The sequence below is a fragment of the Pezoporus occidentalis genome, unplaced genomic scaffold (assembly GCF_034315485.1).
Source record: "Pezoporus occidentalis ecotype Australia unplaced genomic scaffold, CSIRO_AGI_Poc_V1 ctg250, whole genome shotgun sequence".
Classification (NCBI taxonomy): Eukaryota; Metazoa; Chordata; class Aves; order Psittaciformes; family Psittacidae; genus Pezoporus; species Pezoporus occidentalis.
Window position 1 is genome coordinate 1,213,339 of NW_026914395.1, and position 14,869 is coordinate 1,228,207.

At 67.0% G+C, this 14,869-nt stretch overlaps 3 protein-coding genes across 7 annotated transcripts; 1 reads left to right on the forward strand and 2 right to left on the reverse strand.

Annotated features, from left to right (window-relative positions):
- Positions 1-945: 945 nt before the first annotated feature.
- Positions 946-8,143, reverse strand: SSRP1 (structure specific recognition protein 1). Of its 3 annotated transcripts, none has more exons than XM_062623375.1 (17): positions 8,038-8,142; positions 7,478-7,598; positions 7,067-7,252; positions 6,834-6,939; positions 6,168-6,358; positions 5,854-6,084; positions 5,655-5,758; positions 5,416-5,544; positions 4,521-4,742; positions 4,383-4,455; positions 3,774-3,912; positions 3,658-3,703; positions 2,970-3,093; positions 2,122-2,292; positions 1,709-1,800; positions 1,445-1,628; positions 946-1,248 (listed from the first exon to the last, which is right to left on the reverse strand). In XM_062623375.1, exons 2-17 carry the CDS (start codon positions 7,529-7,531, stop codon positions 1,180-1,182), a joined length of 2,121 nt encoding a protein of 706 aa, XP_062479359.1. In that variant the 5' UTR covers positions 7,532-7,598; positions 8,038-8,142; the 3' UTR covers positions 946-1,179. The 3 variants fall into 3 exon arrangements, with proteins under 3 accessions (XP_062479359.1, XP_062479360.1, XP_062479361.1); XM_062623376.1 differs by having other exon boundaries at positions 8,006-8,071; XM_062623377.1 differs by lacking the exons at positions 946-1,248; positions 1,445-1,628; positions 1,709-1,800 and adding an exon at positions 1,844-1,900 and having other exon boundaries at positions 8,038-8,143.
- A 1,305-nt stretch (positions 8,144-9,448) lies between these two features.
- P2RX3 (purinergic receptor P2X 3) lies at positions 9,449-13,118 on the forward strand. 3 transcript variants are annotated; one of them, XM_062623380.1, is made up of 12 exons: positions 9,449-9,621; positions 10,000-10,135; positions 10,222-10,293; positions 10,369-10,435; positions 10,561-10,654; positions 10,745-10,822; positions 10,896-11,037; positions 11,572-11,696; positions 11,766-11,859; positions 11,940-12,005; positions 12,291-12,368; positions 12,524-13,118. In XM_062623380.1, the coding sequence occupies exons 1-12, from the start codon at positions 9,482-9,484 to the stop codon at positions 12,644-12,646; spliced, it is 1,215 nt and encodes a 404-aa protein (XP_062479364.1). In that variant the 5' UTR covers positions 9,449-9,481; the 3' UTR covers positions 12,647-13,118. The 3 variants fall into 3 exon arrangements, with proteins under 3 accessions (XP_062479364.1, XP_062479362.1, XP_062479363.1); XM_062623378.1 differs by having other exon boundaries at positions 12,291-13,118; XM_062623379.1 differs by having other exon boundaries at positions 10,896-10,995; positions 12,291-13,118.
- Positions 13,119-13,228: 110 nt separating this feature from the next.
- On the reverse strand, positions 13,229-14,866 carry LOC134166085 (equilibrative nucleobase transporter 1-like; the record flags this gene model as incomplete). Its single annotated transcript, XM_062623388.1, has 5 exons — positions 13,229-13,486; positions 13,953-14,076; positions 14,321-14,507; positions 14,596-14,709; positions 14,803-14,866. Coding segments are annotated over 5 exons (645 nt in total), but the record flags the coding sequence as incomplete, so codon positions are not given.
- Positions 14,867-14,869: the final 3 nt, after the last annotated feature.

The following is a 14,869-nucleotide window of genomic DNA, read 5'->3' on the forward strand; positions in this document are numbered from 1 at the left end:
TCAGAGGCTGCGGCGGGACAGACGCGCGCCGCGTGGCCGGGCAGAGCGCATAGAGGAGACGGGCTAGAGAGGCGCCCGGCGAGGGTTGGGATTACCATAGAGAGGCGGGTAGAGGGGTCGCGGTGGAGGAGCACCGCCTGCAGGGTGGGAGGTATCAGAAGCGGGTTCATCCCAATGGGAGAGGTCGGTAGCGGGGAGGGAAAAAGGGGGGAAGGGGAAAAGGAGAGGAAAAAGAGGGGAAAGGGGAAGAAGGAAGAAATAGGAAAGGGAGAGGGAAGGAAGGGGAAGAAGGAGGAATGGGGAAGAAGGTGGAAATGGGAAGAGTGAGGAAGCAGGAAGCAGAACAGGGAAAAGGGAAGAAGGAGGGGGAAAAAAAGAAGGGGAAGGAGAAGAGGACAGAATGGGGCAAAGCAGGAATGAGGCAGAAGGGGACAAAAGGGGATGGAAAGGGACAAAGAGAGGGACTCTTCGCTAAGGACCGTAGTGACAGGACAAGGGGTAATGGGTTCAAACTGAAATGGGAAGGTTAGATTGGATCTAAGGAAGTTCTTTACAGTGAGGGTGCTGAGGCACTGGAATGGGTTGTCCAGGGAGGTTGTGAATGCTCCATCCGTGGCAGTGTTCAAAGCCAGGTTGGACAGAGCCTTGGGTGCCATGGTTTAGTGTGAGGTGTCCCTGCCCATGGCAGGGGGGTTAGAACTGGATGATCTTAAGGTCCTTTCCAACCCTGACTGCTCTATGGTTCTATGAGAGGATGGAAAAGGATGAAAGGGAACAGAACGGGGCAGAAGATGATGGATAGGGATAAGAAGGAAGGGGTGGAAAGGGGCAAAAGGGGACAGTAGGGAATGGAAGGGATGGAAGGTGATGGAAGAGGGCAGAAGGGGATGGGAATAGGAGGGAAGGCCCCCCCCGCCCCGCTGTGCCACTGCAGCCAAGCTCCCACCCTGGGTGGGTTTTTTTATTCAATCCCGGTTTCCACGGGAACAGACCCAAAATACAAAAAAACAACAAAACCCAACGGAGGGAACGAGGAACCAGCCGAGAGTTACAAAAGAGCCGCGGGGCTGGGAGGGAGGGACCCCCCTGGGACACCCGGCACCGGAAGGCATGGGGGGGCCCTGGAGCTGGTCCCCGCTGTGGGCGCCCGGTCTGGGAGCCCCCCGGGTCAAGGATGGATCAATCGGAGCCTGAGGCGGAGTCTGAGGAGCTGCGGCGGGGGCTGGGGGCTCCCTCCTCCTCTGAGTCCTGCGGGAAGGGACAAGGATGCGGCGTCAGCGGGGACACACAGCAGGGATGGCGGGGTCAGCCATCTTCTACCATGGAGGTAGCACACAGAAGCCATCCCCAGTGCGGACCCTGCCCAGCCCTGCAGGCAAGCCCCATGGCAGGACTGGGGTGAGGGTCCCCACCAGAGGCAGGGGCTGCCCCAGCTCTACCCCACCTCCTTCTTGCTCTCGGCGGAGGAGCTCTCGTCGCTGGACACAAACTCTTTGCTCTTGAAGCTCTCGTTCGAGCTCTTGGCCGAGGACTTGCTAGAAGACAGAGACTTGGAGCTGGTGCCTTTCCTCTCCGCTTTCCCCTTCAGCTGCTTCTCCTGCTTCTTCTTCTTCTTCTTGGACCTCTCCCTGTGCACGGTGGGAGGGAGGGGATGTTACCACCGACCCTCGGCCCAGCCCCACGGAGCTTCCCCCAGCCCAGCACTCACGCCCTCGAGCTCTCCGCCTTGCTGCCCACGCTGTATTCCTTCATGGCCTTCTCATAGTCCCTCCTGGCATCTTCTGCCTTGCGATCCCACTCCTGCCACAGGAACATGGGAATGGTGGGAATGGCTCCCTCCTCCGGCATCAACAGAGCTTCAAACCACCCACCTTTCTTGTGCTCCCTCCTTGGACCAAGCCTGTGCTCAACCAACAGCCTCAAGCCATCACCTCCCCACAGCCATGGGAACCTTCCTGACCTCCCATCTACGGAGCTCCAGGTTCTGGCAACCAAACAAGGGCCTCTCTGTCCTCCCCATGTCTACCTTCCCTTTATCCATCCCTCCCACATCCATCCTCCATCCTGAGCCAGGCTTGGCTCCCCCCACCAGCAGACCAACCCATGAACCCCATCCCTCACCTCTTTCTTCTCCTTGGACATGGCTTTCCAGAGCTCCCCGGCCTTCTTGGACAGGTCTGTGATGCTGATGCCAGGGTGGTCGGACTTGATGCGCTCGCGGCTGGCGTTCAGCCACAGCATGTACGCAGACATCGGCCGCTTCGGCGCGTTTGGGTCCTTCCCCTTCTTGCTCTGGGAGGCAAGAGCAGAGGGAACCAGCGTGAGAGGCTCAACCAGCATCACCCACTGCAGCTCTGGGGACGTGGGGCCGCCCCACAGCCACCAAAGGGCCAGCTCTTGGGAGATCAGGCTCCCAACAAACAAAGGGACAGGACAGGCCTTTGGGAAAGGTTCCAGGCTCTGGAGCCAGGCTGGGTCAGCCTGGACAAGAGAAGGCTCCTGAAGGGGAGACCTGAGAGCAGCTCCAGTGCCTAAAGGGGCTGCAGGAAAGCTGGAGAGGGGCTCTGGACAGGTGCCTGTAGGGACAGGCCAAGGGGAATGGCTTTAACCTGCCAGAGGGGAGACTGCGATGAGCTCTTAGGCAGAAGCTCTTCCCCGTGAGAGTGCTGAGGCGCTGGCACAGGGTGCCCAGAGAAGCTGTGGCTGCCCCATCCCTGGCAGTGTTCAAGGCCAGGTTGGACCCAGGGGCTTGGAGCAAGCTGCTCCAGTGGAAGGGGTCCCTGCCCGTGGCAGGGGGTGGAGCTGGAGGAACTCTAAGGTCCCTTCCAACCCAAACCACTCTGACTCCTCCACAGGAGGCAGCGGAGCCAGGCTGGGCCCCGGCAGGTGGGAGCTGGTGAGGGGGCAGCACAGGGGCTGTGGCATGGCCTCGGCTGGGCTGCAGCAGCAGCAGGGCCTCAGCCCCTCACCTCTGGGTGTTTCCTGCGGGCCTTGCGCTCTTTCACCACCTTGGCTTTCTTGGCTGGTTTCTTGTCGTCGTGGTCGCTGTCGCCGTCACCGCTCGAGGACGTGGCCGAGGCGTTGCTGTCGAACCTGGGGGCCCAGCACAGGGCTGGGGGATGCAGCAGCACCGGGGGCACCAGGCCCTGCTCTCAGCAACCCCCGCCTCCAGCAGCCCGTAAGCGGGAGCCTTCCGGCGCCGAAGCTGCTGTGCTGGTGCTGAGCAGCCCCCAGGGACCCTCCTTCCAGGAACACGGCTCCATCCCCACCTCCTGCATGGTTTCGGCTCCCGCAGCTCCTCCCCCCGGCTGGACCCGCTCCTGCAGCACACTCGGTGCTCGCTGTGCTCTGCTCCCGGTGCAGCGCAGCCTCTCACCCTCCCTCCCCCAGCTCGAAGCTGCATCCCAGCCTCATCCCCGCCTCCTCCCACTGCTCTCTCTGCTCTGGCTGCTGACGCCTCAGCAGGAGCCACCCGATGCCCTGAGTGCTGCTCCAACCCCTGAGAGCCCTCTAATGTCATTAGGATAGAGCGAGCCCACACTCTGAGGCCCAGGGGTGTGTAAAGTGATGCTGGCTGCAGCATCCCCAGCGCTCGCAGCCCCGCACAGCACCTTCCAGAAGCTTCCCCCACAAGAGACTGGCCCAGCCCCTACTCACTCTTCCGCCACATCATCGTCCTCTTCCCCGGGGTTGAAGGACTCATCTGGAAGCAGAGCACAGGGTCAGCTCTCAGCTTCCCCCCAGCTGAGCACCCAGAGCCCGGCGCCCCTCACCCGTCTCCTCCCCGGAGCCGTCGCTGCTGTCGTTGGCGTTCTCCTCCCGGATCTTGCCCTCCTCCTTCATCCTCTCCAAGTAGGCGTCGTGCTGGTCCTCGTCCGAGTCGGCGTATTCATCATAGCTCTGCTTCATCCCCTGCAGGACGAGCAGCGTGAGGAGCCCTCCCCATGGCCCAGCTCCAACCCCTCTGGGGACTGCAGCCCCCAGTGTCCCATGCAGGCATGGCCCCAACCATGCAGGGCACTGCAGCAGGGACTGGGAGCAGCGACCAGGAGCAAGGACCAGGGAGGACAGGGACCTCCTGCTCTCAGCAAGGCTCCAGAGGAAGAGGTAGAAAAGTTATCAGAGTTAGCTGGGGGCCCCTTTTGCACACCATGCTGCAGTTATTGGGTTAACAGGGGCCACCACCAGGCCATGCAGAGGAAACCTGCACCAGGAGGAGGAAGAGGAGAAAGAGGAAGGGGTATCGCACGGACCTTTTTCCTCTACAAGGGCAAGGAGAGAAGAGAGAGGTGAAAACTAACAAAAGAGAAGGGCAAAGGAGCAGAACCGAGAGGGGAGAGCACCCAGGCTGGCAGGGGCTGCAGCTCTGCAGGGACAGGTACCTCCTTCAGGCCGCGGTTCTTGATGTTCAGCTTCTTGGCATTGACGAAGTCGAAGAGCTTCCCGTACTCCTCCCTGCGGGACAGGGGGGTGAGGGCCGGGAGCAGAGCCTGGGGCAGCGTGCCCTGACCCGCACCCACCTCTCGATGCTGCTGAAGGTGTACTGCGTGCCCTGCTTGGTCTCGATCTCGAAGTCGAAGGAGCGGGTGGTGGTGGTGCCGCGGGCGAAGTTGACGAAGCTGATCTCGTCGAAGCGGATGTGCACGGGCGGCTTGTGCACGTAGATGAACCCGCGCTCCAGCGGGTACAGCAGCCCCGAGCTCGCCTTGTACGAGCAGGTGATGCACTGCGCGCCCGAGTGCCTGCGGGAGGCCCGCCCTGAGCACCCACGGGGGACCGGCACCTCAGAGCCCCGTGGCTGCTCCTGGCCCCACACGCAGCGCCCTCCGAGCACAGCAATGGACAGAAAGAGGGGCCAGATCCAGGGCCAGGGAGGGCTCTCAAACAGTGGCCTCAGCCCCCCAGAGCAGCAGCTCTCCCATCCTAGGAGCTCCCCATGAGCCATCAGTGAGTGCTTGGGCCCAGAACCTCCGCCGTGTGCTGGGCTGCAGCAGAGCGTGAGCAGCAGCTCAAGGAGGGGATCCTGCCCCTCTGCTGGGCTCTGAGGAGACCTGAGAGCAGCTCCAGTGCCTGAAGGGGCTGCAGGAAACCTGGAGAGGAGCTTGGGACAAGGGCCTGGAGGGACAGGCCAAGAGGAATGGCTTGAACCTGCCTGAGGGGAGACTGAGGTGAGCTCTTAGGCAGAAGCTCTTCCCTGGGAGGGTGCTGAGGCGCTGGCACAGGGTGCCCAGAGAAGCTGTGGCTGCCCCTGGCAGCATTCAAGGCCAGGCTGGACACAGGGGCTTGGAGCAAGCTGCTCCAGTGGAAGGGGTCCCTTCAACCCAAACCACGCTATGTTCCTATGAGGCACTTGCCTCACAGCAGGAAGATCCCACATCCCCCTGTCCCTCGGCCGGCAGCAGCAGCGTTCCTCACCCCTGGAAGTTCCCGGGCACGGTGATCTTGCGGTTGACCAGCGCCTTCATGACCCTGCTGACCATCTCGTAGAGGGACCCCGACATGTTCTTGGTGAGCCGCCCCTCAAAGCGTTTCTCCACCTCCTCCCTGTGCAGGCGCAAGGCCGTGGTGAGAGCAGGAACACAGCAGGTCCCTCACCTCCCTCCCGCTGCCCCAGAGCCAGCCCAAGGAAGGGGCCGGGCAGGAGAAGAGCTCACTCATTCATGTTGAGGGTCAGGGAAATGTCCTCATCCTTGGAGAAGAGCAGAATAAGGAAGTGGTAACGGGTCTGGCCTTGCTTTATCGGGGGGTCCAGGCTGATCTGAGGAGAGAAGAGGTGTTGAGGAGCTGAGATTCCCCTGCACCTCCCCGTTGCCACCCTCCCCGGGGCAGGGCAGGCCCCGGTGCCCCCCTCACCACAAAGAACATCTGCCGCTGGTCCTTGTGCGGGAGCAGGAAGAGGCGCAGCACCGTGGTGTAGGGGATCTTGTAGTCGAAGGTCTTGCCATGCAGGTGCAGGAACGTGGGGTAGATGCGGATGTCGTAGCGCCCGCGCGGCGTCAAGCACTGCAGCTCCCGGAAGATGCAGATGGCATCGCCCGTGGCCTGAATCACATCCGCCTTGGAGAGCACGTTCTGGGCGAAGGCCTGCGAGGGGACGGAGCTGTGGTGGGGAGGAGGGACCCAGCTGGCCCCAGTGTGGCCCCGGAGCAGCCCCACAGCCCCCTCACCTCCACCGGGTCCACGCCGTCCTCCTGGGTTGGGGGCACGTAGAAGCGAACCTCCATGAGCGAGACGTCGGCGTCATCGTTCTGGTGGAACTCCAGCGTCACCTCGTTCTTGCCCGTGGTGCACTGGGACACGTTGCTCAGCGGGATCTCGAACACCGGCTGCTCCCCGATGTCAAAGGACAGGAGCTGCCCTGCGCCGGGGGACGCGCCCATCACAGCGGGACCTGACCCACTGCGGCCCCAGACCCATCACCAGCACTGGCCCTCCTCTCCTGCTTGCATCACCCCTGCATTCCCTGCCTCATCTCCAGGCTTCCTCCTCCTGGCTGCAGCCCCGGGGATGGGCGCTGATCAGGCATGAACAGGAAGGAACCATCTGTTCCCATCTTCCCTTGGTCCCAGGCACAGGGCTGGGCCACCAGCTCCCGTGGCTCCCCCAGAACCTGCCAGACCTCGCAGCTCCCACCCTGACTTTCCCTTTACACAGAGCATTCCCTGCTGCAGGGAATCCCCTCCCCTGCCTCCCCTGGATCTGCCATCTCCTGCTCTCCCAGGCTCCATCCTGCCACCATCTCCACTGTCCCCAGGACACCCCAAGCTAGCAGGTGGCTGCCTGAGGCACTGCAGGCACAGCCACGCCGGTGGGAGCCCTCCAGCAGGACTCACCTCCAAACCTGACCGTGCCCCAGTTCCAGCCCTTCACACACAGATCCTTCTCGGTCAGCTCCAGGCAATAGTGGGCCTTGAAGAAATCCGAGAGCTTATCGAACTCCTGGGATGGGGCAGAAGGAGGGGGCGTCAGAAACCACCACACACGGGCTGCTGCCACCTGGGGCCGGGGCATGACCCAGCACACGGGCCTGGGGCCCGAGGAGCTGCCCCTGGGGCCGGGCACTCACCGACTCCCGGAACCCGTCGTACTTGTAGACGTGGCCGTTCTTGGTGAGCAGCCTGAGGCCGTGGCCCAGCGCCACGCGCCGCCACACGCCCTCGGCCAGCTCCGAGGCCTGGATGTTGTCCACCTTCCCCGTCTTGCTGTTCTTGAAGATGACGCCCTGGCGGCTCAGCCGCAGCCGCCCATCGTTCTGTGGGGCAGAGCCCCGGCCCTGTCACCGCAGCGCCCCCTAACCCAGCCCTGCACCCCTCAGCACCCCCCTTGTTGTCCCCAGGCCCCACTGCGTTACAGGGGACCCGGCAGCACCCACCCCGTCCCCTGGGCCCCAGCGCCAGCCCCACGGAGCCCCCGCAGCAGGCACGGGGGGCGCGGGAGCTGCTGCAGCTCCGTTCCCAGCCGCACCCCGGGCGCTCACCATGGAGCCCTTCACCTCCTGGTAGATCTCGTTGAACTCCAGCGTGTCGGCCATGGCGGGCGCCGGGACCGGGGGCTCGTGGAGCCGTCAGTGCCTACCCCGCGCTGGCATCTCCCGGCAGCTGGGGGGGCGGGAGCGGGGGGAGGATGGATCCCGGCTCCGCAGGGCCCGAGCCCGACCGCGACCCCCCGACCCGCTCTGATGGGGGGGGACCGGACACCCCCGGCCCCGCTTCCTGCCCCAGGGCAGCCACGGACCGGGCCCGCCCCCCCCCCCCCGCACCCCATCACCGGTGCCGCCCCCACCCCCGGTCCCCTCCATTCCGGCCCTTCCCCTCCCGGTGCCACCCCCGCACCTCAACCCCCCCCCCGCACCCCCCCCCCCCCCCATCATGGCCTCACCCCCCATGCCCGGGCCCCCACCCCCGCGCCTACCCCTCCCCCCCCCCACGGGTTTCCCCCCCTCCCTCCTCCCCCCTCCCGGTTCCTCCCCCCCCCCCCCCGGTGCTCCCCTCCCCCCCCCCCGCACCGCCGCCACTTTCCCGCCTGCGCAACACGAACCTCACGCGGAGCCTCCCCCGGGGCCGCCGCTGCCGCCGGAAGTCACCCCCACTTCCGCCATAGAGAGGAGCCGCTCTGGCCGCCGCTGCCGGAGGACCGCGCTGTCCAGGCAACGGGGCGAGACCATAGAGCGCCCGGAGGACTCCGCCTAGAGAGGACGCGGCGCTCGGCGCCCGCCCTGCCATAGAGCTGGTCGAGGAGCTGGGTAGAGCGGCCGCTCCGCCCGGCCGCGCCTGCCACGCCCGGTACCATAGAGTTGACGGTCAGCCCCGGGCGGACCGGGCTCCCCCATGGGGAACCCACAGACCGGCACCCCCCAACCGGGCACCCCCTAATGGAGCACCCCCAATGGGGCAACCCCCAACCGGGCACCCCAAACCGGCACCCGCCAATGGGGCACCCCCCAAACAGGGCACCCCAAACCGGCACCCCTCAATGGGGCACCCATAGACCGGGAAGCCCCAGTGGGGCACCCCGCCAATGGGGCACCTCAAACCGGCACCCTCTAATGGGGCACCCAGCAGCCGGGCACCCCAAACCGGCACCCCACAGTGGGGCCACCCATAGACCGGGAACCCCCCGTGGGGCACCCCCCAGTGGGGCACCCATAGACTGGCACTCACAGACCGGGAACCCCAATGGGGCACCTCAAACCGGCACCCCCCAATGGGGCACCCCGCAGCCGGGCACCCCAAACCGGCACCCCCTAGTGGGGCCACCCATAGACCGGGAACCCACAGTGGGGTACCTCAGACCAGGCACCCCTCAATGGGGCACCCACAGACTGGGAACCCCCAATGGAACACCCCCAAACCGGCACCCCCCAAACTGGGCACCTTAACCCTGCACCCACAGACCTGGCACCCCCAAACCGGCACCCCAATGTGACGCCCTCAGTGGGACACCCGAGAAACACCGGGGGGGGGGGGGAGCAGCCCAAACCGGGCACCCCCACATCAGCACCGCCGCCCCCAGCACCCCCATCCCGGACCCAGCTCGGGTACACACACGGGGGTGTCCCCCCCCCGAACCCCGCCTGCCCCTCATCCCCCCCCCCCCGGCCGTGACCCCGCCCCCGCCCCGCCCCGCCCCGTCCCGCCCCGAGCTGCCCGCACCAGCCGCTGCTGCCTGCACCCTGCCCGCAGCACCGCTCCCTGCCCGCGCAGCCTCGGCACCAGCCCCGCTGCCCGTACCCTGCCCGTACCCTGCCCGCATTACCCCTCTCGCTGCCGGCACAGCCCGTCCATCACCCCCCGCCTGACCCCTGCCCGCTCCGCTGCCTACCCCGCCTGCACCACCCTTCTCGCTGCCTGTACTGCTGCCCGCTCGTGCCCTGCCCACATCCCCGCTCCCACAGCCTGAACACCGCCCTCGCTGCCTGTCCCCTGCCCGTCCCACCTCATCACCCCCTTTCTGCCCGTCCCCTGTCCCTGCCCGCACCCCGATGCCGGCCCCGCGCCGCTGCCCGCCCTGGGCGATGCAATTCTTCTCGTACGAGACGCCCAAGTCGGTGGTGGTGAGGAGCTGGGTGGTGGGCGCCACGCACCGCGCCGTGCAGCTCCTCATCCTCGCCTACTTCATCGGGTGAGACCCCGGGGGGCTCCGGGGACAGGGCGGAGGAGGGCCGGGCAGCGCGGGGACACGTGCGACAGCGCGGGGACACGAGGTGTGACAGTGCGGGTGCCACCGTGGGGCCAGCCGGGAGAGCGGGGACGGTGACGGGGTCAGAGCGGGGCTCCCCGGGCGGTGACAGCGGCCACGTCAGGTCACGGGCGGGTGACAAGCGCCTGTCGGGGGCACCCTGCGCCACTCGTGCCGGGGTTGCCGGAAGGCGCCGGCGGCTGTCGGGGGGTGCCGGCGGCTGTCGGGGGGTGCCGGGGGATGTCGGGGGTTGCCGGGGGCTGTCGGGGGGTGCCGGGGAGCCCGTCCCCGCCGTCACCGTCCCCGCGGGTGCTGTCCCAGCTGGGTGTTCCTCCATGAGAAAGCCTACCAGGTGCGGGACACCGTCATCGAGTCCTCGGTGGTCACCAAGGTGAAGGGCATCGGGAGCTATGCGGGGCGCGTGCTGGACACGGCCGACTACGTCACCCCCCCCCAGGTGAGGCCGCGGGACCCCCCCATCCCACCCCACCCCGCACCCCCCCCTTTCCCCGGGCACTGGGGGTAACGGTGCCGTCCCCGCAGGGCACCTCCGTGTTCGTGGTGGTCACCAAGCAGATCCTGACGGAGCAGCAGGCGCAGGGGCTCTGCCCCGAGGTGCGGGGCTGCGGGGGCAGAGGGGGGGCGGCATTGGGGTGACAGCGCCCCCCCCCGCTCATCACCGCCCCACAGAGCGAAGCCGCGTTCCGGTGCCGCAGCGACCGCGACTGCCGCGACAGGAGCCCCACCAGCGGCAGCGGTGAGGGACGGGGAGCCGAGGACAGCCCGCTCAGCGCACCCATGGGCTGAGGCCGCCTCCCTCCGTGCACCCATGGGTGCTGGGGCTGAGACCGCCGGCTCAGCGCACCTATGGGTGCTCCGCAGGGCTGCTCACCGGCCGGTGCGTGCCCTACAACGAGACCCTGCGCACCTGCGAGATCCGGGGCTGGTGCCCGCCCGAGGTGGACACGGTGGACGTGTGAGTGACGGGGACGCGGGGGGACACGGGGTGCACGGGGGTGCGTGTGCCCCCGCCGCGTGCCCAGGGCCACCCCGTTGTCCCCCCCAGCCCCATCATGCTGGAGGCCGAGAACTTCACCCTCTTCATCAAGAACAGCATCCGCTTCCCACTCTTCGGCTTCGAGAAGTGGGTGCCCAGGGGCCGGGCCGGGCCGCGGAGCCACCCCCCCGGCGCCGCCTCACGGCCGCGTCCCCCCCAGGGCCAACCTCCCCCCGCCCGGCGCCGGGGGGGACCTGGGGCGCTGCCGCTTCCACCCGCAGCTCCAACCGCTCTGCCCCATCCTGCGCCTCGGGGACGTGGTGCGGCTCGCGGGGCAGGACTTCCGCACGCTGGCCTCCACCGTGAGCCGCGCCGGGGCCGTGGGGCAGGGGGACACGGGCCACAGGGCACAGCGAGTGGGGCGTGGGGTCACAAAGACGCGGGATATGGGGACACGGGTATGTGGGATGGAGGATGTGGGGACATGGCGGGTGGGCATGAGGATATGGGACAGAGGAACATAGGGTGTGGGGACACAGGGATGTGGGATGCAGGGATACAGGGGTTTGGGGCAGGGGACATGGGGACACAGGGATGAGGGATGTGGGGACATGAGACACATGGGGAAGTGGGACATAAGGGCATGGGGACGTGGGATGCGGGATACAGGGACACAGGGATGTGGGATGTAGGGAGTTGGATGTGAGGACATTGGGACATGGGGTCACAGAGGAACACGGGTGTGGGTACACAGGGTTTGGGATGGAGGACACAGGATATGGGATGGAGGACAGAGAGACATGGAGACACAGAGATGTCTTGGGGGACACAGGGGTGAGGGCCATGGGTCTGCATGGACACCCATGGGGTGATGCTGGCCCCGCGCGGTGGCGCAGGGGGGGGTGCTGGCCATCAAGATCGGGTGGGTTTGCGACCTGGACCGCGGTGGAGAGCGCTGCCTGCCCCACTACTCCTTCACCCGCCTGGACGGGCTGTCCCACGCCACCGGCTACAACTTCAGGTACGGCACGGGCCGGCGCCGGAACGCGTGAGTGCCACACGTGTGCCCCACGGCCGTGTCCCCACGCAGGCATGCCCGGTACCACCACTGCCAGGACGGCCCCGAGCGCCGCACCCTCACCAAAGCCTTCGGCATCCGCTTTGACGTGCTGGTGTACGGCCATGTGCGTGTTGGGCCAGGGAGGCCATGGGGAGGGCTGGGGGGGGTTGGAGCCCCCCACCAACGGGATCTCTGCACCCCCAGGCCGGGAAGTTCGGCATCATCCCCACCCTCATCAACACGGTGGCAGCGTTCACCTCCATCGGTGTGGTGAGTTGTGGCCGTTCTCAGCCCCTTCGTGGCAGCATCTCCCTGGGTGGTGGGGGGAGCCCCCCTGTGCATAAGAGGGGGCCTGGGAGATGCCCTGAGCACCTCATAGGTGTGGGGCAGGGTGGCGGTGATGCCCCATAGTGATCGGGAGGGGTGGTGGAGAAGAACCCCACAGACATGCAGTGTGCAGACACAGCAGAGCCCCAGCCTGGCTCCATGGGGGGCTGTGGGGTGTCAGCGGGTGCCCCATAGCGCCCCCCCCCCACCCCAACACTACCACCCCAGGGCACGGTGCTGTGCGACATCATCCTGCTCAACTTCCTGAAGGGAGCTGAGCACTACAAGGCCCGCAAGTTCGAGGAGGTCAGTGGGGCTGGGGCTGCCATGGGGCTGGGTCAGGCCACACAGGGGGATGTGTGGGGCTGGATGGGAGGTACACGCTCAGGCAGTGCCTCTGACCCCTGCGGTGCCCTGGCCATGGGGCAGGGACTAACCCAGGCCCACGCGCTGCCCCCCAGGTGCCAGAGGCAGACATGGCGCAGTCCCCGGGCAGCCCCACGGCGCCGGCCCCCGGGGGGCTGGGCCTCTGCCCCCGGGACAAGCAATCCACGGACTCTGGCACCTTCTCCCTCGGCCACTAGCACCAGGCACAGGGATGTGGGGAGGACCCTGGGCTCCAGGGGTGTCCCATAGGGGCCACCCAAGGTTTGCACTGGGGCCACGGTGCCCAGGACTCATTGGGACCCCCAAGAAGCTCCAACTGCCCCATCTGACCCCGGTGCCCACCCTGGGTGCCCCAGCCGTGTCCCTGTGTTCCAGTGCCCATCACTGCGTGTCCCAGCCCTGCCCATGTCCCCAGGGTGCCCCAAGCCCTGAGGTGCCACTTTCCCATGGGCCCCCACCACTTCCCCAGGTCCCTGAGGCTCCCACATCTCCACCCAGGGTGGCCGGGAGGGCTGGGGCTGCTTCCTGGGTCAGTGGGTGCTGCTGGGTGCCAGGGCTGAGCCCCCTGGAAGAGTGCTGAGCCCTCCAGTGACCCCAGCACCCCCCTGCTCCCCCAGCCCCACACCGGGGGCTGCACCCCCCACCCCAATAAACCTTTGGCTCACTGCACCCAGTCTCCAAGCCGTGCTGGGGAGGGGTCATGAGGGGTCTGGGGGCAGCGGATGCCCAACCCCATAGCAGACACTGGAGAAGTCCCAGGAGTGGGAGGTGCTGCCCAGTGAGCAGAGGGGTCGTCGATATTTATTCCCCCCCAAATGCACCCCAGCCTGGGGCAGAGCTCCCCCAAGTCCAATAGAAAACAGGGTTTTGGGGTGCGAGGCTCAGTGGGTCGCCTCCTCTGGGGTCTCGGTGCCGGGGGCTGCTGCCAGGGGGGTGCCAGCAGCCCCCAGCTCCTTGGCTTGGTGTCGGCACTCGCGGGCCACCACCACGGGGCTGACGAAGGCCAGGAGCACCACGGCAATGAGCCCCAGGTTCACCTGTGCGGGTCAGGGCACAGGGTCAGGGGTGCTCACCCTACCCTAGGGGTGCCCTGGGCCAGCCTCACAGACCCCCCCGGTCCCCAGTGCTTGGTGCAGGACCCCCATTCCCTGTGGGGCAGGACCCACCCAAGGGGCAGCCCCCCACCCCTCCATGGGGCAAGACCCATTCCCCATGAGACAGGACCCCCATCTCCCTCTGGGGCAAGACCCATTCCCCATGAGACAGGACCCCCATCTCCCTATGGGGCAAGACCCATTCCCCATGAGACAGGACCCCTGTCTCTCTATGGGGCAGGACCCCCACCCCTCAATGGGTCAAGACCCATTCCCCATGAGACAGGACCTCCACCTCCCTATGGGGCAGGACCCCCACCCCTCAATGGGTCAAGACCCATTCCCCATGAGACAGGACCTCCACCTCCCTATGGGGCAGGACCCCCACCCCTCCCGGGCAGCCACTCACGTAGAAGGGGTCCCCTTGAAGTGGTCCCTGCACCAGCGCCACGCAGGGGTACTGCAGCAGTGCCACCAGCGCCGACAGCGCCATGGCCAGGCCATAGAGCTTCCCGAAGTGCTGCGGGGGGAACCTGCGCCGCCACGCGCCGCGTCACCGTGAACCACGGCACCCTGACACCCCCTCCCTGGCCCCACCACCCCCACGGTGACCCCAACACTCTGTCCCCTGCCACCCCTCCAACCCTGCCACTATTCCCCATCATCCCAGTGACCCCATCACCCTCTCCCCTGCCACCCCTACCCTGTCCCCTGCCGCCACCCATGCTGCCCCCCACCACCCCTTGGTGCCCATGCGCCGCTGGTGCCCGCACTCACGCGATGGCGAGGAAGGCGGCGTTGCCGCCGTAGAGGAAGGAGCGGCTGAGCACCTGCAGCACGAAGGTGCCGAACTGGACGGGCAGCACGGGCACGGCCGCGGCGATGGAGAAGAGCAGGCCCAGCACCACGGTCACCACCAGCGACAGCACCGACGCCTGCAGGTCAGCCAGCGCCCCCAGGGCTCCTGCGGGACCGCGGCGTCAGGGCTCGGCCTAACCGGGGACACGGGGGGGGGGGGGGGGGGGTGGCAGCGCCGGGACGGGGGCGGTTACCGTCGGGGTGCGGGGCCTTGCCGCGCTTGTGCCGGTCGAGGATGAGTCCGTTCCAGGGCGCGCAGAGCACCCCGCAGAGCTGGGTGAAGGCGAAGGCGTTGGTGTAGGTGCTCACTGCGGCGGGGGGGGACGGGACACGGGGACAGCGTCAGCGCGGGCCGGGCGCGCTCCCGAGTGTCGTCCCCGTCCCCCCGCGCGCGCACGTACCGAGGCCGGCGTCGCCGCGCGCCAGGCGCTGCAGCCCCGGGTTGAGGGTGCCGATGAAGAGGTAGTG